This window comes from Canis lupus, chromosome 29, assembly GCF_048164855.1.
Source record: "Canis lupus baileyi chromosome 29, mCanLup2.hap1, whole genome shotgun sequence".
Classification (NCBI taxonomy): Eukaryota; Metazoa; Chordata; class Mammalia; order Carnivora; family Canidae; genus Canis; species Canis lupus.
The window spans coordinates 5958993-5976254 of record NC_132866.1 but is presented as its reverse complement, the minus strand read 5'-3'; the positions used below and the strand labels follow the sequence as shown (position 1 = coordinate 5976254).

General features: G+C 50.6%; 1 protein-coding gene across 1 annotated transcript in view; it reads right to left on the bottom strand.

Annotated features, from left to right (window-relative positions):
• The window catches only part of ADAM12 (ADAM metallopeptidase domain 12), a 329912-nt gene that overhangs the window by 98281 nt on the left and 214369 nt on the right, over positions 1-17262 (bottom strand). Inside the window, exon 5 of the mRNA XM_072804906.1 lies at positions 11199-11275. Within this exon, the coding sequence (XP_072661007.1) occupies positions 11199-11275 (77 nt within the window). The remainder of the gene's footprint in view (positions 1-11198; positions 11276-17262) is intronic.

Below are 17262 nucleotides of genomic sequence, written 5' to 3'. Positions count from 1 at the left end.
TTGAAGGGAAAATACGAATTTGCTACAAACCTGACTTTCCTGCCCTAAAACAAAGATGATACCAACATTTCGTTTGATACCGCAACATTTTCTATTTTGTGTTAGATTTAAGTAAGCTGAACGCTCACAGTAAAACATGTCACCAAGTTCTAATCATGAGAAACAAATTACTGAAAAAGTTTTTCTACTTAATGGAAAATTTTTAGAAATTGTTACTTAGTCATAAAAATGTTCTCATATCTCCTTTTATCTTTTAAGTCATCCAAAGGCCAGATGTTGAGAAACTGGGGTGAAGGCTTTCCCTTTGCTCTAAACAATTGGCAGCCTGGAATACAGCTTAATTAAATAATTGCTTTGGACTGTCTTGGGTATAATTAATCATTTAGCCTTAGAGATTGCTGGAAACAACAGTGGACACAAAATTCAAGGATTCTGAGATGTAGAATTTTGATGTTCTCACAGCCCTCGCTGGCCCCAAGCTAGATAAGCAGAGTGTAATTTAAGCTGAATGTCAAAGATATTTAGTTGCAAACTTGGAGTTGGAAGTATCTCGGAGTACGGAATTTAAATCCAGCAGACTTTGAAGTTGGAGTTCTTCCTCCTTGCCAGAGCGGGGCAGGAAAATGAAGACCTCGGGTACCTTCTCTAGGGGGAGATTAGGAGGAGGATCCAGAGGATAACGAACCAGCCATCCTGGCGGGCAGTGAGCTGAGAGTAGTGAATGCAGGGAGAAGAGGAAGGGGTGGTTGGGGGTGATGAGGGCCACCCCTGATGGTGCTCTGCCCCTGGCATTCCTCTCCCAATGGATCTGCGCATGGTTGTAGCCCTGGCTGTTATCCCCACTGTCAAGGGCAAGTGGATGGCCTGGGGCAGAGCTGGGACCTGGGTGCCCAAGCCCTGAATCTCTCAACCCTCCCACCCTCCTGCCTCCCTCTAGTGCTGTGTTGAGAGGATGATCATGTTGGAGAAGAAAAAAGGCAGAGAAACAGAGCTGCTTTGAAAATCGGCAGCCTTAGTTTAAATTTTAAAATCCTGTTGTTGTTGTTTTTTTTTCCCCTTCAATATAAACGAAGAGGAATCTATTAAAATTTTAAATTGACTTTGTTAGCTTTCAAAGTGGAAACTCTGGAGGCCTATATTTCCTCGAGATAAGTTTTTGTTTTTCTCAAAATTCAGTTTTTAATCTCCAAAGCAATGGTGCATCAGGCAATAACAGGGCTTAATGTTGTTGTTCTTATTACGATTTTTCTTACTACTCCCAGGCGAGCAGGAGAGTGGCGCACGGATTTTTGCCTACCTGTAATAAGGTAATGATTAGAATATATGAATTATTTGGATTAGCTCCATGTTCAATTACTAATTGAATTTTCTCGGAAAAAAAGACTTTTGGTCCCAATATCACGCTGCCAATCATAAGTTAGAAATGCAGTTGGCATGAAATTTAATTCCAGCTCTTTCCTGGGGGAGCCCGTGGGTAAAAGTAATATCCCACCTCGCATACCCTGGATACGGCGATCGCGGTGATATTAGTGAGCACGCAGGCACGGCAGGGCTTACTTTCAACAAGTAATTTCCATGGGAACTACTCATGTACAATCAAGACAAATTTGCATCGTCCCCTACTACGTGCAAAGCCCTGGGCTGACTCCGGCAGAGCACACGACCACATCTCACCCATGGTCCCCGTTTCAAACGTAATTCATATCTGGGTTCGGGAGGCATGACAAAAGAGGTAAAATGTTAAACTGTTACAAAAGATTTTAATATTGGTTGTGACTGGCACATCAATAGTAATAATAGAGGCTAGGATTTATGAAAACGCTGCCCCCTCCCCCACCCCGAGCCAGGCTCCTTTATAAAAATAGCAGTTTATCCAGAAATGTCTCAACATGCCACTAAGATCACTCTTAAAGCATGCAATTCCATGATTTTTAGTGCATCCTATGAGGTGTGCAAACATCACCACTGATTCTAGAACGTTTTCATCACCCCTCGAAAAACTCTGTCCCCATTATCAGACACTCCTCATGCTCTCCTACCCCATGAGCCCTGCTTCTGAATCCTCTATTTTCTCTAATACTTAGAGTGATCCTTTTGAGAGCAGGCATCATGAGCCCGTTTCACTAACAGGAAGGCAATTCTAAGGGCCCAAGGTCGCCGTAGTGGGTTGAATGCTGTTGCACCGAAGGGTATGTCTGAGTCTTAAGCCTGGTACCTGTGAACGGCACCCTCGGGAAAAGGGTCTTTGCAGGTGGGATTTTAAGGATCTCAAGATGAGCTCATCCTGGATTGACGGTGGGCCCTAAATTCAATGACACGGGCCCTTAGAGAAAAAGGAGAAGACAGAGACACAGCAGGGAGGCCCCATGAAGGTGGGGGCAGAAACCAGCCGTGTGGCGACAAGTCGGGGTGTGCCGGGGGTTGCCAGGAGCCGCCAGGAATCGGGAGAGAGGCATGGGGACATCCTCCCTCCCAGGCTGCGGCCTCCTGACTTCAGCCTCCTGGCCTCCAGAACTGCGAGAGGATACCTTTCTGTCGCTCTCAGCCCCCGCTTTTGGTGGCTTGTTCTGGCGGCTCCAGGAATCTCACAGCCACCCGGCTGGTCAGCGGCGCAGCTGGCGAACCCCGGGTGGACCTGGCCTCCCAGCTGGTCCCTTGTCCTCGGCCACACTGGGTGGCTGGCCCTGTCTCCTTGGCCAGCCCTTGGCCACCGAGGACTCACCCTGGGGAGGACACAGCCGGACTCCAAATGCAAACACCGCCCACTGGCTGGGTGGTCGGCCCCGTGCTGACCGAGGGAGGGTCACACATGGGCTGCATGAAACAGGGGCCCTGAGGGGAGGACCCAGAGGGTGGGGAGGACCTGGAGGGTGGGGAGCACGAAGGCCAGGCGAGTGGCCTTGAAGGAGCAGAAGCAGAGGAGAGAGGAAGGTCAGGGTGTGCACATGAGGGTGCAGGGACTTGGACAGTGGGGGCCATGGAAGGAAGGTGGGGTGCAGGATTCCGGCTTCGTTCTCTGGCCCCATCCTTCACCTTTACTTTGGTCTGGGCTGCCCGGCGGCCTCAGCACCCACCGCTCCACAGCCTTCATGCAGGCCGCCAGGATGCTGCTCTTGGGGTCCCCTCTGTCCTCTGGCTGCCCCTGCCCCCATCCCAGGAGCCTCTACAGGCCCACAGGCTCCCTTAGCGTAACCGTTGGTGGCCACCCCCGGCCTTTGGGGATGCAAGCCGTGTTAAGGTCATGGCCACGTTCTGTTCCTCGGTGTTCCCACCACAGCTCCTGGCCGGAACGACCTTCGGGGCTGACGCACAGCCTCCAAGGGCCAGCTTGGCCACCCCCCAGGTCTGCCCTGCACTCAGGCCCCCTCGGGGTTCCCCTTGTGGTTTCATGGGTGCCCACTTCACAGCACCTACTACGCACTACTGACACGGCGTGTGGCTGTGTTACACACCCGGGAGCATCCTTCTGTCTGCTGTGGTCTTCCTGGCCGGGCACGGGGCTCCGCATGGCCCTCGGCCGATCAGTACGTGAGCAGGCGGTCAGCAGACAGCCGCGGGAAGCCTGGCAGGAGCGCGTGAGGGAACGAGAGGCTCTCTGGCTTGCAGGCCACAGGGAGCATGTGGTTCTGTGTGCAGAGGGGTGGCAGGACTTACGTTACGATCAAGCAGTGTTTTTGAAACATAACCTTCTGGAATGTGCTAGATGGCTGTGAAGGGAAGGGAGGGAAGGAGGGAAGAGGGAGGAAGCATGGGTGGGAGGATTAAAAAATCTTGGAGCAAGGGTTGAGCTAGGGTGGCGATGAGGGAATATGAAAAAGAGACACCCTGCGTGGCTGCCTGCAGGGGCGGGGAGTGCGAGAGGGGTCCTCAAAGGTCACCAGGGGCCAAACTTAGGAGTCAGAGGTGGGCTAGACCATCAGTGGAAAAGACATAGGAGGGGAGCCCCTTTGGGGACTGAGGGATTTGGATGCGGACATTGGAGCTTCGAGGGAGAGTGGAGGTAGGGAGAGCGGACACTTGACCTTGGGCGACCTTCGGGATGGACAACAGTGCAGCTCAACAGAGGGTGCAGATGAGCTCTGATCCCACCAGGGCCCCCACAGGCATTCTCCTGGGGCCACTGAAGGACCCTCTCCTTGGGAGGAGGAGGCCAGGACAAGGAAGCCCTGGCCAGGGTGGCAGGTATGGCCAGAGGGCTGGAGGCCGGGCAGCGTAGACCAGCCCCTGAAAGGGAGGGGGCAGAGGGTCCCAGGGCAGAACTCGAGGTCAAACTGACTTTACCCCCTCTCCATGCTAATTTCTTCCTTAATATGATCCACTATGCATCAGAGATTTTTTAAAAATTTGGACTGGTCAAAGGGTGCCTGGGTGGCTCCATCGGTGAAGCATCAGACTCGACTTCAGCTCGGGTCAGGATCTCAGGATCGTGAGATGCAGCCCCACATCTGGCTCTGCATTCAGTGCAGAGTCCACCTGTCCCTCTCCCTCTGCTCTCTCCTCCACCTGTCCCTCTCCCCCTGCGCACTCTCTCTCTGAAATAAATGAATAAATGGAAAAAAAAAAACTGGACTGGCCAAGATTGTCACTGACCACTTACTTGATGGTTTGGGGAGAGCATGTTTAGTCCACCGAGGTTGAGTGGGCCCCTGTAACCATCCAGGCTCTAGGTTGAGCCCGGCGCCCTGCTGGCCTGGAACTCAGGGAAGTGAGTGCAAGGTCATCCTGTGTGCCTGACTTCCTGGCCCCTTGGGCCACTTGGCGGCAGGCCATTTAGGTTGTGCTGTGAGAGCTGATAAGAATCCACATCCGACCAGGTGAGTGACCTGGAGCCAAGCTGTGAGGTGCCAGGGAGGCTCAGAGGGCCTGGCATCGGATGCATGGGCCCACAGGACGGCTGTGGCTCATCTTCCAGCCTGCCTTGCTCCCTCCATCTGCTCTTCCTCCTAAGATTCCTTTCTCCTCTTACTTTGTCAGCTGAGATTTTGGGTGGATTTTTTTTCAAATGGGTCAGTTCAACTTATCTGCTAAACTGTAAACAATAAAATAGTGAATACTGTATAAAAGCAGAACTTTTTTTTTTAACAATGGCTGTTTCTGCTTTCAATTGCAAATGATTACTTTCATCATAATGGTTATTTCTGATTCCATGGACCGTAACAGTGGTTAATTCTACCCTTTGAAAAATAAGTTGTTGACTATTTTTCAATAGCATGGGGCAAGAAGTATTCCTGCCTTCTGTGCTGTATTTGATTTCATTACGTAAAATTGAGTGCAGCAAGCTTTATATTATACAGTTTAAAGGAACATAATGATGTACGTACTTACTGGGGAAGCAAATAGACTTCGCATCTGAATATTTTTATGTAACTGAATTTTCGAAAGCGTTTTGTGGCATCTCCCACATCGAAGGGCAGTGCTAAGAGCTCCAGGGGCTAGAAGCAACGTCAGAAATGTCCCCCCGTCCTGAAGGTCCTTACAACAAGGTGTGTGAACGTACAGCAGGGTATGCCGGTCAACTAGAAACGGAGCGAGGACGGATGGGTGCCTTAACACAGGGGTGTGAACAGATATTATAAATCACCTGCTCGGTGGCAGGAAGGGCTATGATAATGCAGGCGAGGTAGGCTTGGCCTGCCTGCTGAGGAATATTTGGGAGGCGGGATGGGGCCTCATGTGGGAAGCATCCTATGACTTGGGCCTTTGGTGAAGCTTCTAAAACCAAATGGGAGGTGGGAGAGAAGCATGTCCCAGGCAGAGGGACAGCAGGGACAAGGATGGTGAGATACATGAGGCATGTTCTGGAAACAGCTAACAAACAGTGCGGCTGGAATCGGAGGGGGCTTCCTCCCGGTAGAGCCCTGCCTGCCCATGGCCTGGATGAGTATCACGGGTGAGGACAAGCAGGGCTGCGTAAATGCGGGAGATGCTTCTCTCTCGAGATGGATGCTGCGCCTCAGAACGGGGGGACAGTGTCACTTGGTGTGGGAATCTGTAGCTCCTGGCGCAGCATCAAGACGAGGCCCTCGATGGCCTCAGTTAGCTGCTCTGCACCGTGGCGGCAATAACACCGCCTCTACCCTCATGACAGCAGGAATTGTAATGTTGATGAAGAAGAAAGTCTGGCATCCCTGAGTGTCGTCACCACCCCCAAGGGATGCACGTGTGTGTACGTGCATCTCCGAGTGTGTTAGCATGTGCGTGTAAGCACACAAGGGCGAGTGCGCAAGCGCTCAGGTACGACGGTCTCAGCGTGCAGGTGTGCGAGAACATAAGTAGGGGCATGAGTGCGTCAGTGTGAGGACATGTGCCCTTTGTGCTCAAGTGGCTTCAACCCCACTTAAAAGTGAAGTTATTATTATAACCCACACTAGTTTACGACTCTAGATACCAGTTTCCTCATCTACTATTAAGTAGACGGTGGGCTTAAGTCTGTTAGGCCACAGGCGGCTCCTTCAGAAATTAAGCCTCATTTCAACCATTGTCCCTGCAGGTGGCGGGAGCCCCTGGGACGGGGCAGGAGCCGCCTCATGCCAGACACGAGGAAGAGCTGAGAGGATGCAGCAAGAGAACGAGAGGAAATGGTGAGAGACAGTGTCTTGCCTCGAGGAGCTCACGCTCCAGCCAGAGAGCTGGACGGGGACAGGAAGGTGGCACCAGTGAACAGGATCAGGACACGAGGACGCGGTGCTCTGACGCTCCAGCAGGAGTGAGCCAGGGCTGGATGTCTGCCTCACGACAGAACACAGCAGGTTGGCGCTCTAGGGCGGGAGCGGGCCTCTGTCCCCAGCACGGTGGCGTCTGGGTCCCTGATGCTCACGGGGCTGCTGTGGTCAGGTACTCACCTGACCCAGGGTGGGGGGAGGCAGGGATGAGGCCCAGGGCGGGGAGAGCAACTGAGGAACCAGGATGTCAAAGGAGAATCGTGCATCTCTGCGCCGGAACCGCGCTAACGAGGACTGGGCATTTTGGGGAGACATACTAGAGCCGAAAAGTAACTTTGCCTTTGGCTTGGATCCTTCCCTGTGGGAACAGGCTGCAGGGCTGCGCTCATTTTTATGACCTATTTTCCACGTTGCGCCCCATCCTCCCTACTAGAGAGCTGTTCCCTCTCTAATCCTGCTTTCTGCTGGGATCTTCCTAGCTCCTTGCTCCTTATCTACCCCCTGCCCTCCGCCCACCGCACCCCAAGCTTCAAATGAAGAAGGCGGACTTGTTTGCTTCCCTCCTCTCTTCTCTCTTCCAGCACCGAGTTTTTTCTTCCTGCCCGTCTTTGATCCGGCCTTCCTGAGGCAGCGAGGACATTCCCTCTCTGCTTTTTCTCTGCAGCGCCGTGATCTGCTGAGCTCTAATTAATGTGTCCCCTAGGACATTGGAGTTTTCCCCCTACATTCCTCGATCTGAATGTGTTTTGGGGTCACACCAGGGTGAACATCATTTTTAATGCCTATTATTCTTTCTCTAGATCTACCGGGCTGGTGCCACGCTGGCTGCCTTCCCCCTTTATCTCAAGTCTCAATCGATTCTTCTTCCGGCGGTGGATCCAGCAGAGCTTCTTCTCTCTGGGCCGGGTCTCTACTTGGGAGATCACAAGGTTGACTCCGTAACTCCAGAATGTCTCTGTTGATGCACCGTCTGCTGCTTCGGCAGCAACGGCACAAGGAGTTAGGAGGTCCACGTTCTCTGGTGGTCAACACCAGACGGCGCAGCACCCACTCTCCTGAAACCCCAGCCACAGGGAATTTCATAGTCCTCCTCTTTGCCAGATTAGGGTCTGTGCCAAGTACCCCGGAGGGAATACCGTCCAGGTGTGGGAGACGAGGGGTGAAGGCTGAGAAGCAGAGGCTGCTCCGTCTGGGCACAGCGGTTGACCTCTCCATGTGGGAGCCCAGTTACCTGCGCCTTTGGCGGGCAGCCCTGGGAAGAAGGGTGGGGGTTGTGACCGCGGGGTGTGGCCGAGCACGGAAGGCAGATTTATCCTATTTGAATGTTACTCTGGGAATAGTCCATCCAATTGTTCCTCTTTGTTTTTAATTTTTAAAATTTATTTTTTAGAGACTTATTTTTTTCATTTTAGAGAGAGAGGGGAAGAGAGAGAGAGCGAGCATGAGCAGGAGCGGCAGAGGGAGAGAGAATCTCAAGCCAACCCCATGCTGAGCTTGGAACCCAATGCAGGGCTCGATCCCACAACCCCAAGATCATGACCTCAGCTAAAACCAGGAGTCAGACGCTTAATAGACTGAGCCACCCAGGTGCCTCCTTCCTCTTCATTTTTTAAAACTAATTAATTAATGTCACTGGTTAGTCAACGATTTATTAAAAAAGGGAGCTTTCAGGGATACCTTGGAGGTACCCCTTTTTCTCTTTACCCATCAGGAGTTTGATACACCTATGAAAATCACCTGAGAATTACCAGGCCAATCCTGATGCCTCTATTAATGCCTGTTGTCAGTTCTGACGGACTAAAACTACTTCATAGATGTGTGGAAGCTACGGTTGGAGGAGGCCTGTTTGTTTCTTACTGGCCTGGCCCTCATTTGTCCTTTTCCTGGCAAAAGCTCACTGGTTTTCCTTGGTGTACGCACCTTCCCAACCTCCCAACCTTGGGGTTGGATGTGGTTCACCCCTAGCCTGGCCCAGTGAGTGAAGCCAAAGCATCATACTCACCACTGGCCACTGTGAGTGTTTCAGGAATGGGCCTATGACCCAGTTGGGGCCAATCAGTTATGTTCTGGGGAACTCTGCTGAACTTGAAAGAGGGGCACCTCATTTTTCTACTTGCCCCCTTAGAACGTAAGCCTGGGGCTGGCTGCAGTCCCTCTGTCAGCCCAAAAATAAGCCATTTGTGAAAATAAAACCAGCCGAGAAGAAAGCAGAGACTAGAGTGAAGAGAGAATAGACTCTGATAGCATTAGTTAGACCCTGGATCCAGCCATGCCTGAAGCCACCCTGGCCTTTTAAGAAGCATGAATCTACCTCCAAGTTCTGTTTGGTTCTTTTTTGCCAATTCAAATTAGCTTTTCTGTTCTTTGCACACATTGACCTTTATGTTAACTTGAAGGCTAGAAATATTTAGCCTTCAATAAATGGCCTTTGAACAAACAGGTCCATCTTTCAGGCTCCAGGGAAGCATGACAGTGAAGTGTGGATTTTCCTCTTCTGTGTGTATTAGAGACTCTTCTTTCAAGCATGTTGGATACCACACAGGGTAGGCGGGCTACCATTTCCATGTGTGATCTTTGCCACTGTGGTCTTGTGTGCGTCCACCGTGTTTCCCTTAGGAGAAGGACAGCTCTGCCCAGGATTAGCCCAGAAGTACCGCATGAACACGCCTCCCGACTGGCCGGTCCAGTCCCAGAATCAAAGAACGCAAGACAGTCTCAAGAGTCTGATGGTTTTTCCATTGGCTGCTCGCTCGAAGTCGGGCACAGAACTGGCTTTCCTACAGGTCACTGCACTCATCTTCAAAACCACCACTTTAGCCGGAGACTTCATTCTATTTTAACACAGGGACACCGGGGCTCAGGGAGGTCGAGTGACTTGCCCACTGTCACGCAGCTGGCTCACTGCTCGGGCTGCTGTGCGTCGGGGCAGAAACACCCGCCGTCGGCCCCAGATCATCCGTCTTGAACTGGTCACTCCCCTCATCCCAGATGCCCTGAGCTCTGACCCCACGCTGTCCTTCATCTCTGTTCACCTCTGTCTCCCCCAGGAGCCTGAGTCTGCTTTTCCCATCAAGACGGGACCCTGTCCCCACACAGCTCTTTAATCCTCTAACTGACCCCGTTCTCACTCTTTCCATCGTCCCGCTCACCTCCCGACTGTGCTCTCGGGACTCGCGGTCCGTCCTCACACTACCCTCCCCCTGACCCTCTCCTGAACATCTCTCCCCTCTGCGCCCTGCTGAAACCTGGCCGACCCTGTGACACCGCGTCCCTGACAGCCTTTCAAGAAGACACTTCATTGTTCAAAGTCCCTCCCTCGTGGACCTCAGTGCCTCGAAGGGGGCAGGTGTCCTCTCTCTGCACATCATCACTTGCAAATGCTCTCCTCCTCCTCCTCCTCTGCTTCCTCCTCCAAGCGCCCACCGTGCCTGTCGGGCCTGCATGTCTCTGGGAGGGCCTACCCCGTGAGTGACTTTGCCACGGCTTCCTCAGTCATCACTCACTCAGGAGGAGGAGCTTAGTCCTTCCTTGGGGACCAAGTCCCCAGTACCTTGGGGGAGTGAGTCTTTTGGTGGCGAAGGCAATGGTCAGAAGCTTATGCAGATGTGAGAGGCACTGGCCTCACTAAACCCTTGAAGAAGTTTCTGGTCTCCCGCAGGTCTGCAGGTGCCACGTCTACCTGGGCTCCCATCCCTCGCCAGGGTCACTGGGAGGGCGTCTAGCTGAGCTCTGCTTCTCTGCACGTACGCCCTACAGCGTGTTTTCAGCCCGGTAGCTGGAGTGCCCCGTGTCAACGTGAGGCCAGACTTCAGCACAAAGTTCCCGTGACCCCCGTCGTAAAGAGGGGAGAGGCCAAGGCCCCTCCTTCTCCCCTGACCACAGCCCCCCCTCCTGCTTTCCCTGCTCCGCCGAGCCCCACCGGCCACCTTGCTGCTCGGCCAAGCCCGGGCATTGTCCTGCTTCAGGGGCTTTGCACATGCTGTTCCCTGCGCCAGGAAGGCGCCTCCTGCAGATGCCGCACGGCTCACCCCTCCCCTCTTCAGTGCCGGCGCCCAGGATGTGCTCAAGGGCCGTTTGCTGAAGGAACAGCAACGAGGTAACTGTTCGCACAGCAGATCAGCGGACGCCTCAAAGTTCCACAGCGTCACATAAATGGAATATCAACAGCGCTTCCTAAAGGCAACAGCGCGCAGAAACGTGTGCGCACCCTCCGTGGGGTGAACCAAAGAGATTTAAGTCTCTGTCTCCTGACGTGCAGAGACAGAAGGATCAGGGGACACAGCAAAGCCTTACGGTGAAGCGTATGATGTGACGCTGTTTCTATTAAAATAGGCAAACACACGCGTGCCCAGGACTTGGCAAGCGTGGGACGAAGGCAGAGTGGGGGGGGGGTGTTAGATTTTTGTACATTTTGTTGGATTCCGGTGGGAAACCCTGAAAATAAACCAGGTATGTCAGGGATTGGGAGAGCACATGGGAGAGGAAGGAGGAGGCCGTGTGTGCCAGCCCAGGGCCAGCACCATCAGCACCACTTACCTGAGGCCAGAACAAGTGCTGAGGCTGGCGGTGGAACCAGAATACCCTTGCACGTGTCCGTGGTAGTAGCAGTGACCCTAGGAAGAGGAGAAAGTCGGTTCAGTCAGGGTAGCTTCTCGCTTGCTCATGATAAACCAGCTCCTCCCACCCCCTTCACTTGCTTTCAGCCCCGGGATTCCCTTTTGGCATAAAATATTGAACCAGCGGTCTTAATATTTAATGCTAAGCGCGGCGTGACCCCGGCCAGGATCTCTGGCAGGAAGGCCTGATTTACTTCGAGATGATCAATGGGGTTTTAAGTTGCGTCCCAATCCCACTCTTGTCTCTGATGCCCTTCAGGGAAGCTCCGATGCCGAGTGTTCCACAAAACCCAGTGGCAGGACAAATCACATTGACTGACATCCCCTCCTACCCTCCTGGAAACTGTCTCTTGTACTGAGATGAGGACCTCTACGGCCTATTTACGTGCGCTGAGAAATGTCATAAAATGAGGCCTAAATCTCTGGCTTTTGGAAACAGAAAAGCAGGTGAGATGGGAGCTGGAGGGGGCCTCCCTGAATTGCCCAGTCGAGAGCTGACAGTCCCTGTCGGCAGGAAATAAAACTAGGACGGTCTTCTAGGTCTGGGACAGAAGCCCCCGTGTGACACGCCTGCAGGATCCCACTTCTTGAATAACGTTGCTGCCTGTGACAAGAAGCCACAGCCTGGCCACTTCCTTACCGAGACAGAGATCTGTCCAGAATCCACGTGGCAGGAGCTAACGTGGCAGCCCCCACTAAGTGGCTGACCCACAGGAAAAGCTAAGCACACTCCGCTCGCCTCACTTGTGGCCTCTGCATGCCAGTGGCGTGGTCTGGCAGGGCAGCGGTGTGGAAGGAGCAGGACAAGTGGACGTTGGGCTTCGGCCTGTCCCTGCTGTGTCTGCTGCAGCACGCGGCTCCTCCACTCGTGGTGGCAGTAACCCACTTTCCCCAGGGCAGAGCTTGGTGTCCAGCTCTCCCGCCCAAGAAAAAGAAAATTCTAAGACCACCTTGACTTTGCTAAGAAAGAGGACTGGCTGGGATGAAGAGGCCAGTGGTCTCCAATAACACCTCCAAAAAGGGGTCAAGGTCACCTGTCACTGAGTAGAGAACAGACTTCTGGGACCATCTGAAAGGCAACTAACTCAAGGAGGGAGATGGGAGATCTGGACTCTTGTTATTTTGACTTTTCTTACTGATTCCGGATTTTCTCCAAAAATTCAGGATTTTAATACTTTGCCTACTACGTGAGAAACGATTTTTGAACTTCCTTCTATCTTTTGTTGTATAGTTTCCAGTTCTTATAAAGAGACATTTTCCATCTTTCTCCTTATGAATTTTATGTACTGCTTAGAGGGGGCCTTCCCCAAGGTCACACATATGTCCTTTTTCTTTTCTTCTATTTCCATAGTCTTGTACTTAGCCCTTTACTCTCCTTGGGATTTATTCAAGGAGTGTGAGATCAGAATCTAACTGTCCCTCACACACTAAGACCCAGTTGTTCTCTGCTACCATTTTCCCTTTTGTGGTGATTGGAGGTGCTCCGTATCATATATGGGATGCCCACACCATGTGCATGTCTCTGCTTTCGTACCCCATGAGCTGTCCCCATTGAGACAAACCTCCGTGTGTCCATTCCAAGACCACGGCACCATTTTCGTTCCTACTGTCCCATCATACATTTTGATGTCAGGTAGTATAAGTTCTCTGTTTTGATTAAGGTTAAATTCAACGACTACAGGATTCACCTTTTAAAAGCATTTGGTTAACACGTTCACAACGTTGTACAGCTGTCACCACTGTCTAATTCCAAAACCTTTTCATCACCCTGAAGAGAAACCTCATCCCCATTAGCACTCACTTCCCTGGACCTGCCCCTCCTGCCTCAGCCGCTGGCAACCACTAATCTACTTCCTGTCTCTATGGATTTGCTTATTCATTCATTTCGTGTAAGTGGATTCATACAATATGTGGCCCTTTGTGTCTGGCTTCTTTCACTCGGCATAATGTTTACAAGGCTCATTTAGGCTGCAGCATGGGTCACTCCTGTCTATTGCAGAATAATATTGCATGCTCTGGAAATGCCACATTTTGTTTATCCATTCATCAGTTGATGGGTACTTGGGTGGTTTCCACTTTTTGGCAGTTGCGAACAGTGCTGCCACGGACATCCTACAACTTCCCGTGTGGATGCACATTTTTTGGTTCCCTTGGGAATATATTATGATACATGATTTGCAAATATTTCCCCCCACTTTGTGTGTTGTCCTCTCATTTTCTCGAGCATCTCTTTTGAAGCACGAAAGTCGATCATTTTGATGAGATCTTTTTCCCTTTGGTTGCTTATGTGTTTGGTGCTTGGTTATCTCAAGGTGCTGAAGATTTCCACCTATGTGTTCTTTTAGGAACCCTACAAGTAAAAAAAAAAAAAAAAAAAAAAAAAAAAAAAAGGAACCCTACAAGTTTAGCTCTTCTATTCACATCCTTGGTCTACCTTGAATTAATTTTTATATATGGCTTGAAGTAGGAGTCCAGTTTCATGCTTCTGCATGTGTAGATCCAGGTGATCCAGAGCCATTTGTTAAAGGGCTGTCTTGGCAACTGTGTTAAGGGCAGGTTTTCTTTGGTTCTATTCTTTGCTTTGACTATTTCTAGGATATTATTGCCTATTTTCTCTTCCCGATGAATTTCAGGATCAAATTTTAAGCTCTGTAATAATCCACTGAAGTTATTTATCTATTAATAATGTGGTTAATAATCCATTGTAATAAATCCACCAAGATCCATTTTCCTATTCACATACATGGTACGTTTTTATGGCCTTCCATCTAGTCTTGGATTTTTTTCATATTGCTGTCATGAAGTTTTCATTAAGGTTATTCCTAGGTATTGGGTAGGTTTTGTTGATATCATAAATAGGATCTTTTTTCTATTATATCTTCTACATCTATTTTTAATGTAAAGGAAGACTGGGTGTTTTTCTTAACTTATCTCCTATAAGACCATCTTATCAGCTTAGTTTATAGTTTGTATAAACTTAGCCCATCTTGGATTTTTTTTTTTCTGCTCTTGATTATGCTGACTGCAAACAATGAGAGTTTTGTGGCTCTTCTTTTGGCTCCCAGACAATGTTGAGGGGTGGGGTGGGGTGGCTAGGCGTCCAGGGGCCAAGGCAGGAGAGACAACTGCTCACAGAGGGAAAGCATGTGCAGAGATGGGAGGCAGTTAGTTCTACTTGGCTGGAAGATTCTAGGGCAGGAGCAGCCATGGTGAGGCAGACCTGTCCAGTGAGTATATGGCTCAGGGAGGACAGTGGTAGGGGAACACCTGCCCACCGGCCACATCAGGTATCCACCCAGACCTGGCTGCCAGCTTGCCTTTTTAGTGTCCACGTGAAATTACTTTTGAAAGGCTCCACGCCCCCACCCTCCCTTATATAAGTGGACCTGCGTACTTGAGGGAGGCGTGGTAACAATTTTCTAACCATGAGGGGGCCATGTAACTGGATCATAATGTCCCCAGGGTGCCCGAGGGATCCCAGCGGGGGAATTTCAGTCCTGGGTGCCCAGCAAGCACATCAGGGCAGAGAAGGCTCAGAAAGCGAAAGAGCAGTGGCTGATGGGTTTAGGCCACCCAGGGTGACCAGAATCACGGATTTTGTCTGTTACCCATCATACACTCCAGATTTTGTCTCATTTTAGAGAAATACGAGATGTTGCACTGGCAGCCGAGTATTGGTTAAACAATTAAAAACCAAATAGCGACAATAATCTTAATTGCTGACCTCTGAAATTTCAAACTCATTTATTTTCAGTCTCAATTTATTTTTTAATAGATTATTTATCAGACGTATTTTCAAATTAAATACTCAGAAATATAAGCTCATTAAAGCATGAGCTGAGAACAAATTAGTATAAAATTAATTTCCAGTTCACCAAGTGGGTTGAAACAGTGCTGATAACAGAGGGTCGGTGGGGGTGGATCCTTGCTCTCATGAGCTGGTCCTGAAACCATCCTGCCTCTTTCCATCATTACTGGGGTTCATAACTTATTTCTTAGTGCTGAAACTACTTTTAAAAAATATATTTATTTGAGAGAGAGAGAGAGAGCGAGCAAGCATGCACAAGCAGGGGGAGTGGCAGGAAGAGGGAGGGGGGGAAGCAGATTCCCTGTGGAGCAGGGAGCTGGACACAGGGCTCGACCCCAGGACCCTGGGATCATGACCTGAACCGAAGGCAGACGCTCCACCCACTGAGCCCCCCGGGCACCCCAGTGCTAGAACTACTTTCGCTTCATCTGAGGACAGCTAACAAGGCCACTGCTCACTCCTTAACCTCTTAGATTACCAAGTATAGTGGCTAGAACTCCAAATTCCAGATTCTCCAGGACAATTAGAATTTCATGAAGTTTTAATTTTTTCAATATGATTCAGCACACGCTTAAACAACTGTGATTTCATTTTCAGGATGCAGCAAGTCATATGGATAACCTCAAACTCAGAAAGACATGCTCATCACACCATGTGCTGCATAATTGGTTGTGAATTTGATTACGAGGAGTGGAAGAGATGTAGCCTTGTGCTCCCTGGGAGGTTTCGCCCCCTCCAGCCGTGGCTGAGGCAGGGGGAGCAGTCCCCCACTTGGAGCTGGGGGGGGGTCCTCCAGGTGAGTGCTGCCACCATACCAGAGGGCCAGGTTGCCTCTCGTGGGCTGATGCTAAGAGGTAGGATTCCATCAGGCCCTGTGGATTCGCAAACACCTGGCCTGTTGGCTGCGAGGGTGACCGCGCCAGTGAGAGACACAGCAGGCATCCATCACACCCTGGGAGGTCCTGCGCCCATGGCGCACTGCAGCTACGATCCCAGCACTTCCCCTTGCGAACATTCCCGAAGCATCCCCTTCCACAGCCTCAAGAGTGCCAACTACTATCTCTTTTTTATCACACCCGTGTCTGTAAAAGGCGTCGCTGAATAGAGGACACTGTCCCGCTAGCACGTCGACGCTGCTGTTCTGCTGATCCAATACATTCTGTTTCTACCAACAAAACATAACACAGAAAACAGTCCCAAACATGCATAACCACAAAATTACATCTTTTCCTTTACAAAACCTCTAACTATGTATTTTATATACTTATTACTTAACCTAATGCATTTCCCCACTCCAGTAAAATAAATTTTCCTTCTGTTTAATACTATCAATCAAATGTAATGGTGGGTAAGAGGGAGATGGAACGAGAACACTTGGGCCTCAGAAGAGTAGCCCTCCACCCTCTGCCATATGGGAAGCAAAGTACAAATTCTGTTACCCAACTCTCAGCAGACTTGAAAGGGATTTTATCTGTTTAAATTGCTAACAAAAATGGCCTGACCTTGTGATTCCAAAGGAAAGGGAGCAGACAAAGCCTGTTAGGGAGGATGCTGAGCAAAAATTATCTTCCATGCCACTTTTCCTCAGGAAGTTGACGGCCACCCCCACCCGCCAAGGTGCATCATATGCAATGTGCCCAACTGCCTCCTCATGTTAGTATTGGAATCACACAGGGTTCTAGCTGAAAGGGTGCTTCAGGTCGTCTAAGGCCAACCTTCCTCTTTCAGGCTACCCCCTTCCTGAGCAGCTATGGAAACTGAGGCCCCAACGGGCGAAGTGACTGTCAAAGGCCACGGGGTTGGTCGGTGGCACAGCAGAGGGACTGACATTTAGACCTGACTCCAGGCCAGACGGCTTCCCTCTGTGTCTTGCCACTGTGACCATGTGCCCCTGTAGGTCTCTCTTTTTGGACAGAAGCGATCACCTAAAATCCAAACTTAGATGCCTTCTGGAATCCAATAGAGCCTATTGTAATGGCACTCAGGGAATTGTAGGAAAGTGAATTGATTTCCAAACTCGCAGAGAGTCCTGCAGATAGAGGGAGTGCAAGGGCAAGCAAGTGTGTGTAGGTCTGCATGGAAGTGTGTGTGCGTGTGCATATGCGTGCATGTACCTACATGTGTCTGCATGAGCTATTGGCCTGCACTTCAGCACAACCATGGTCTAGGCCGTGTT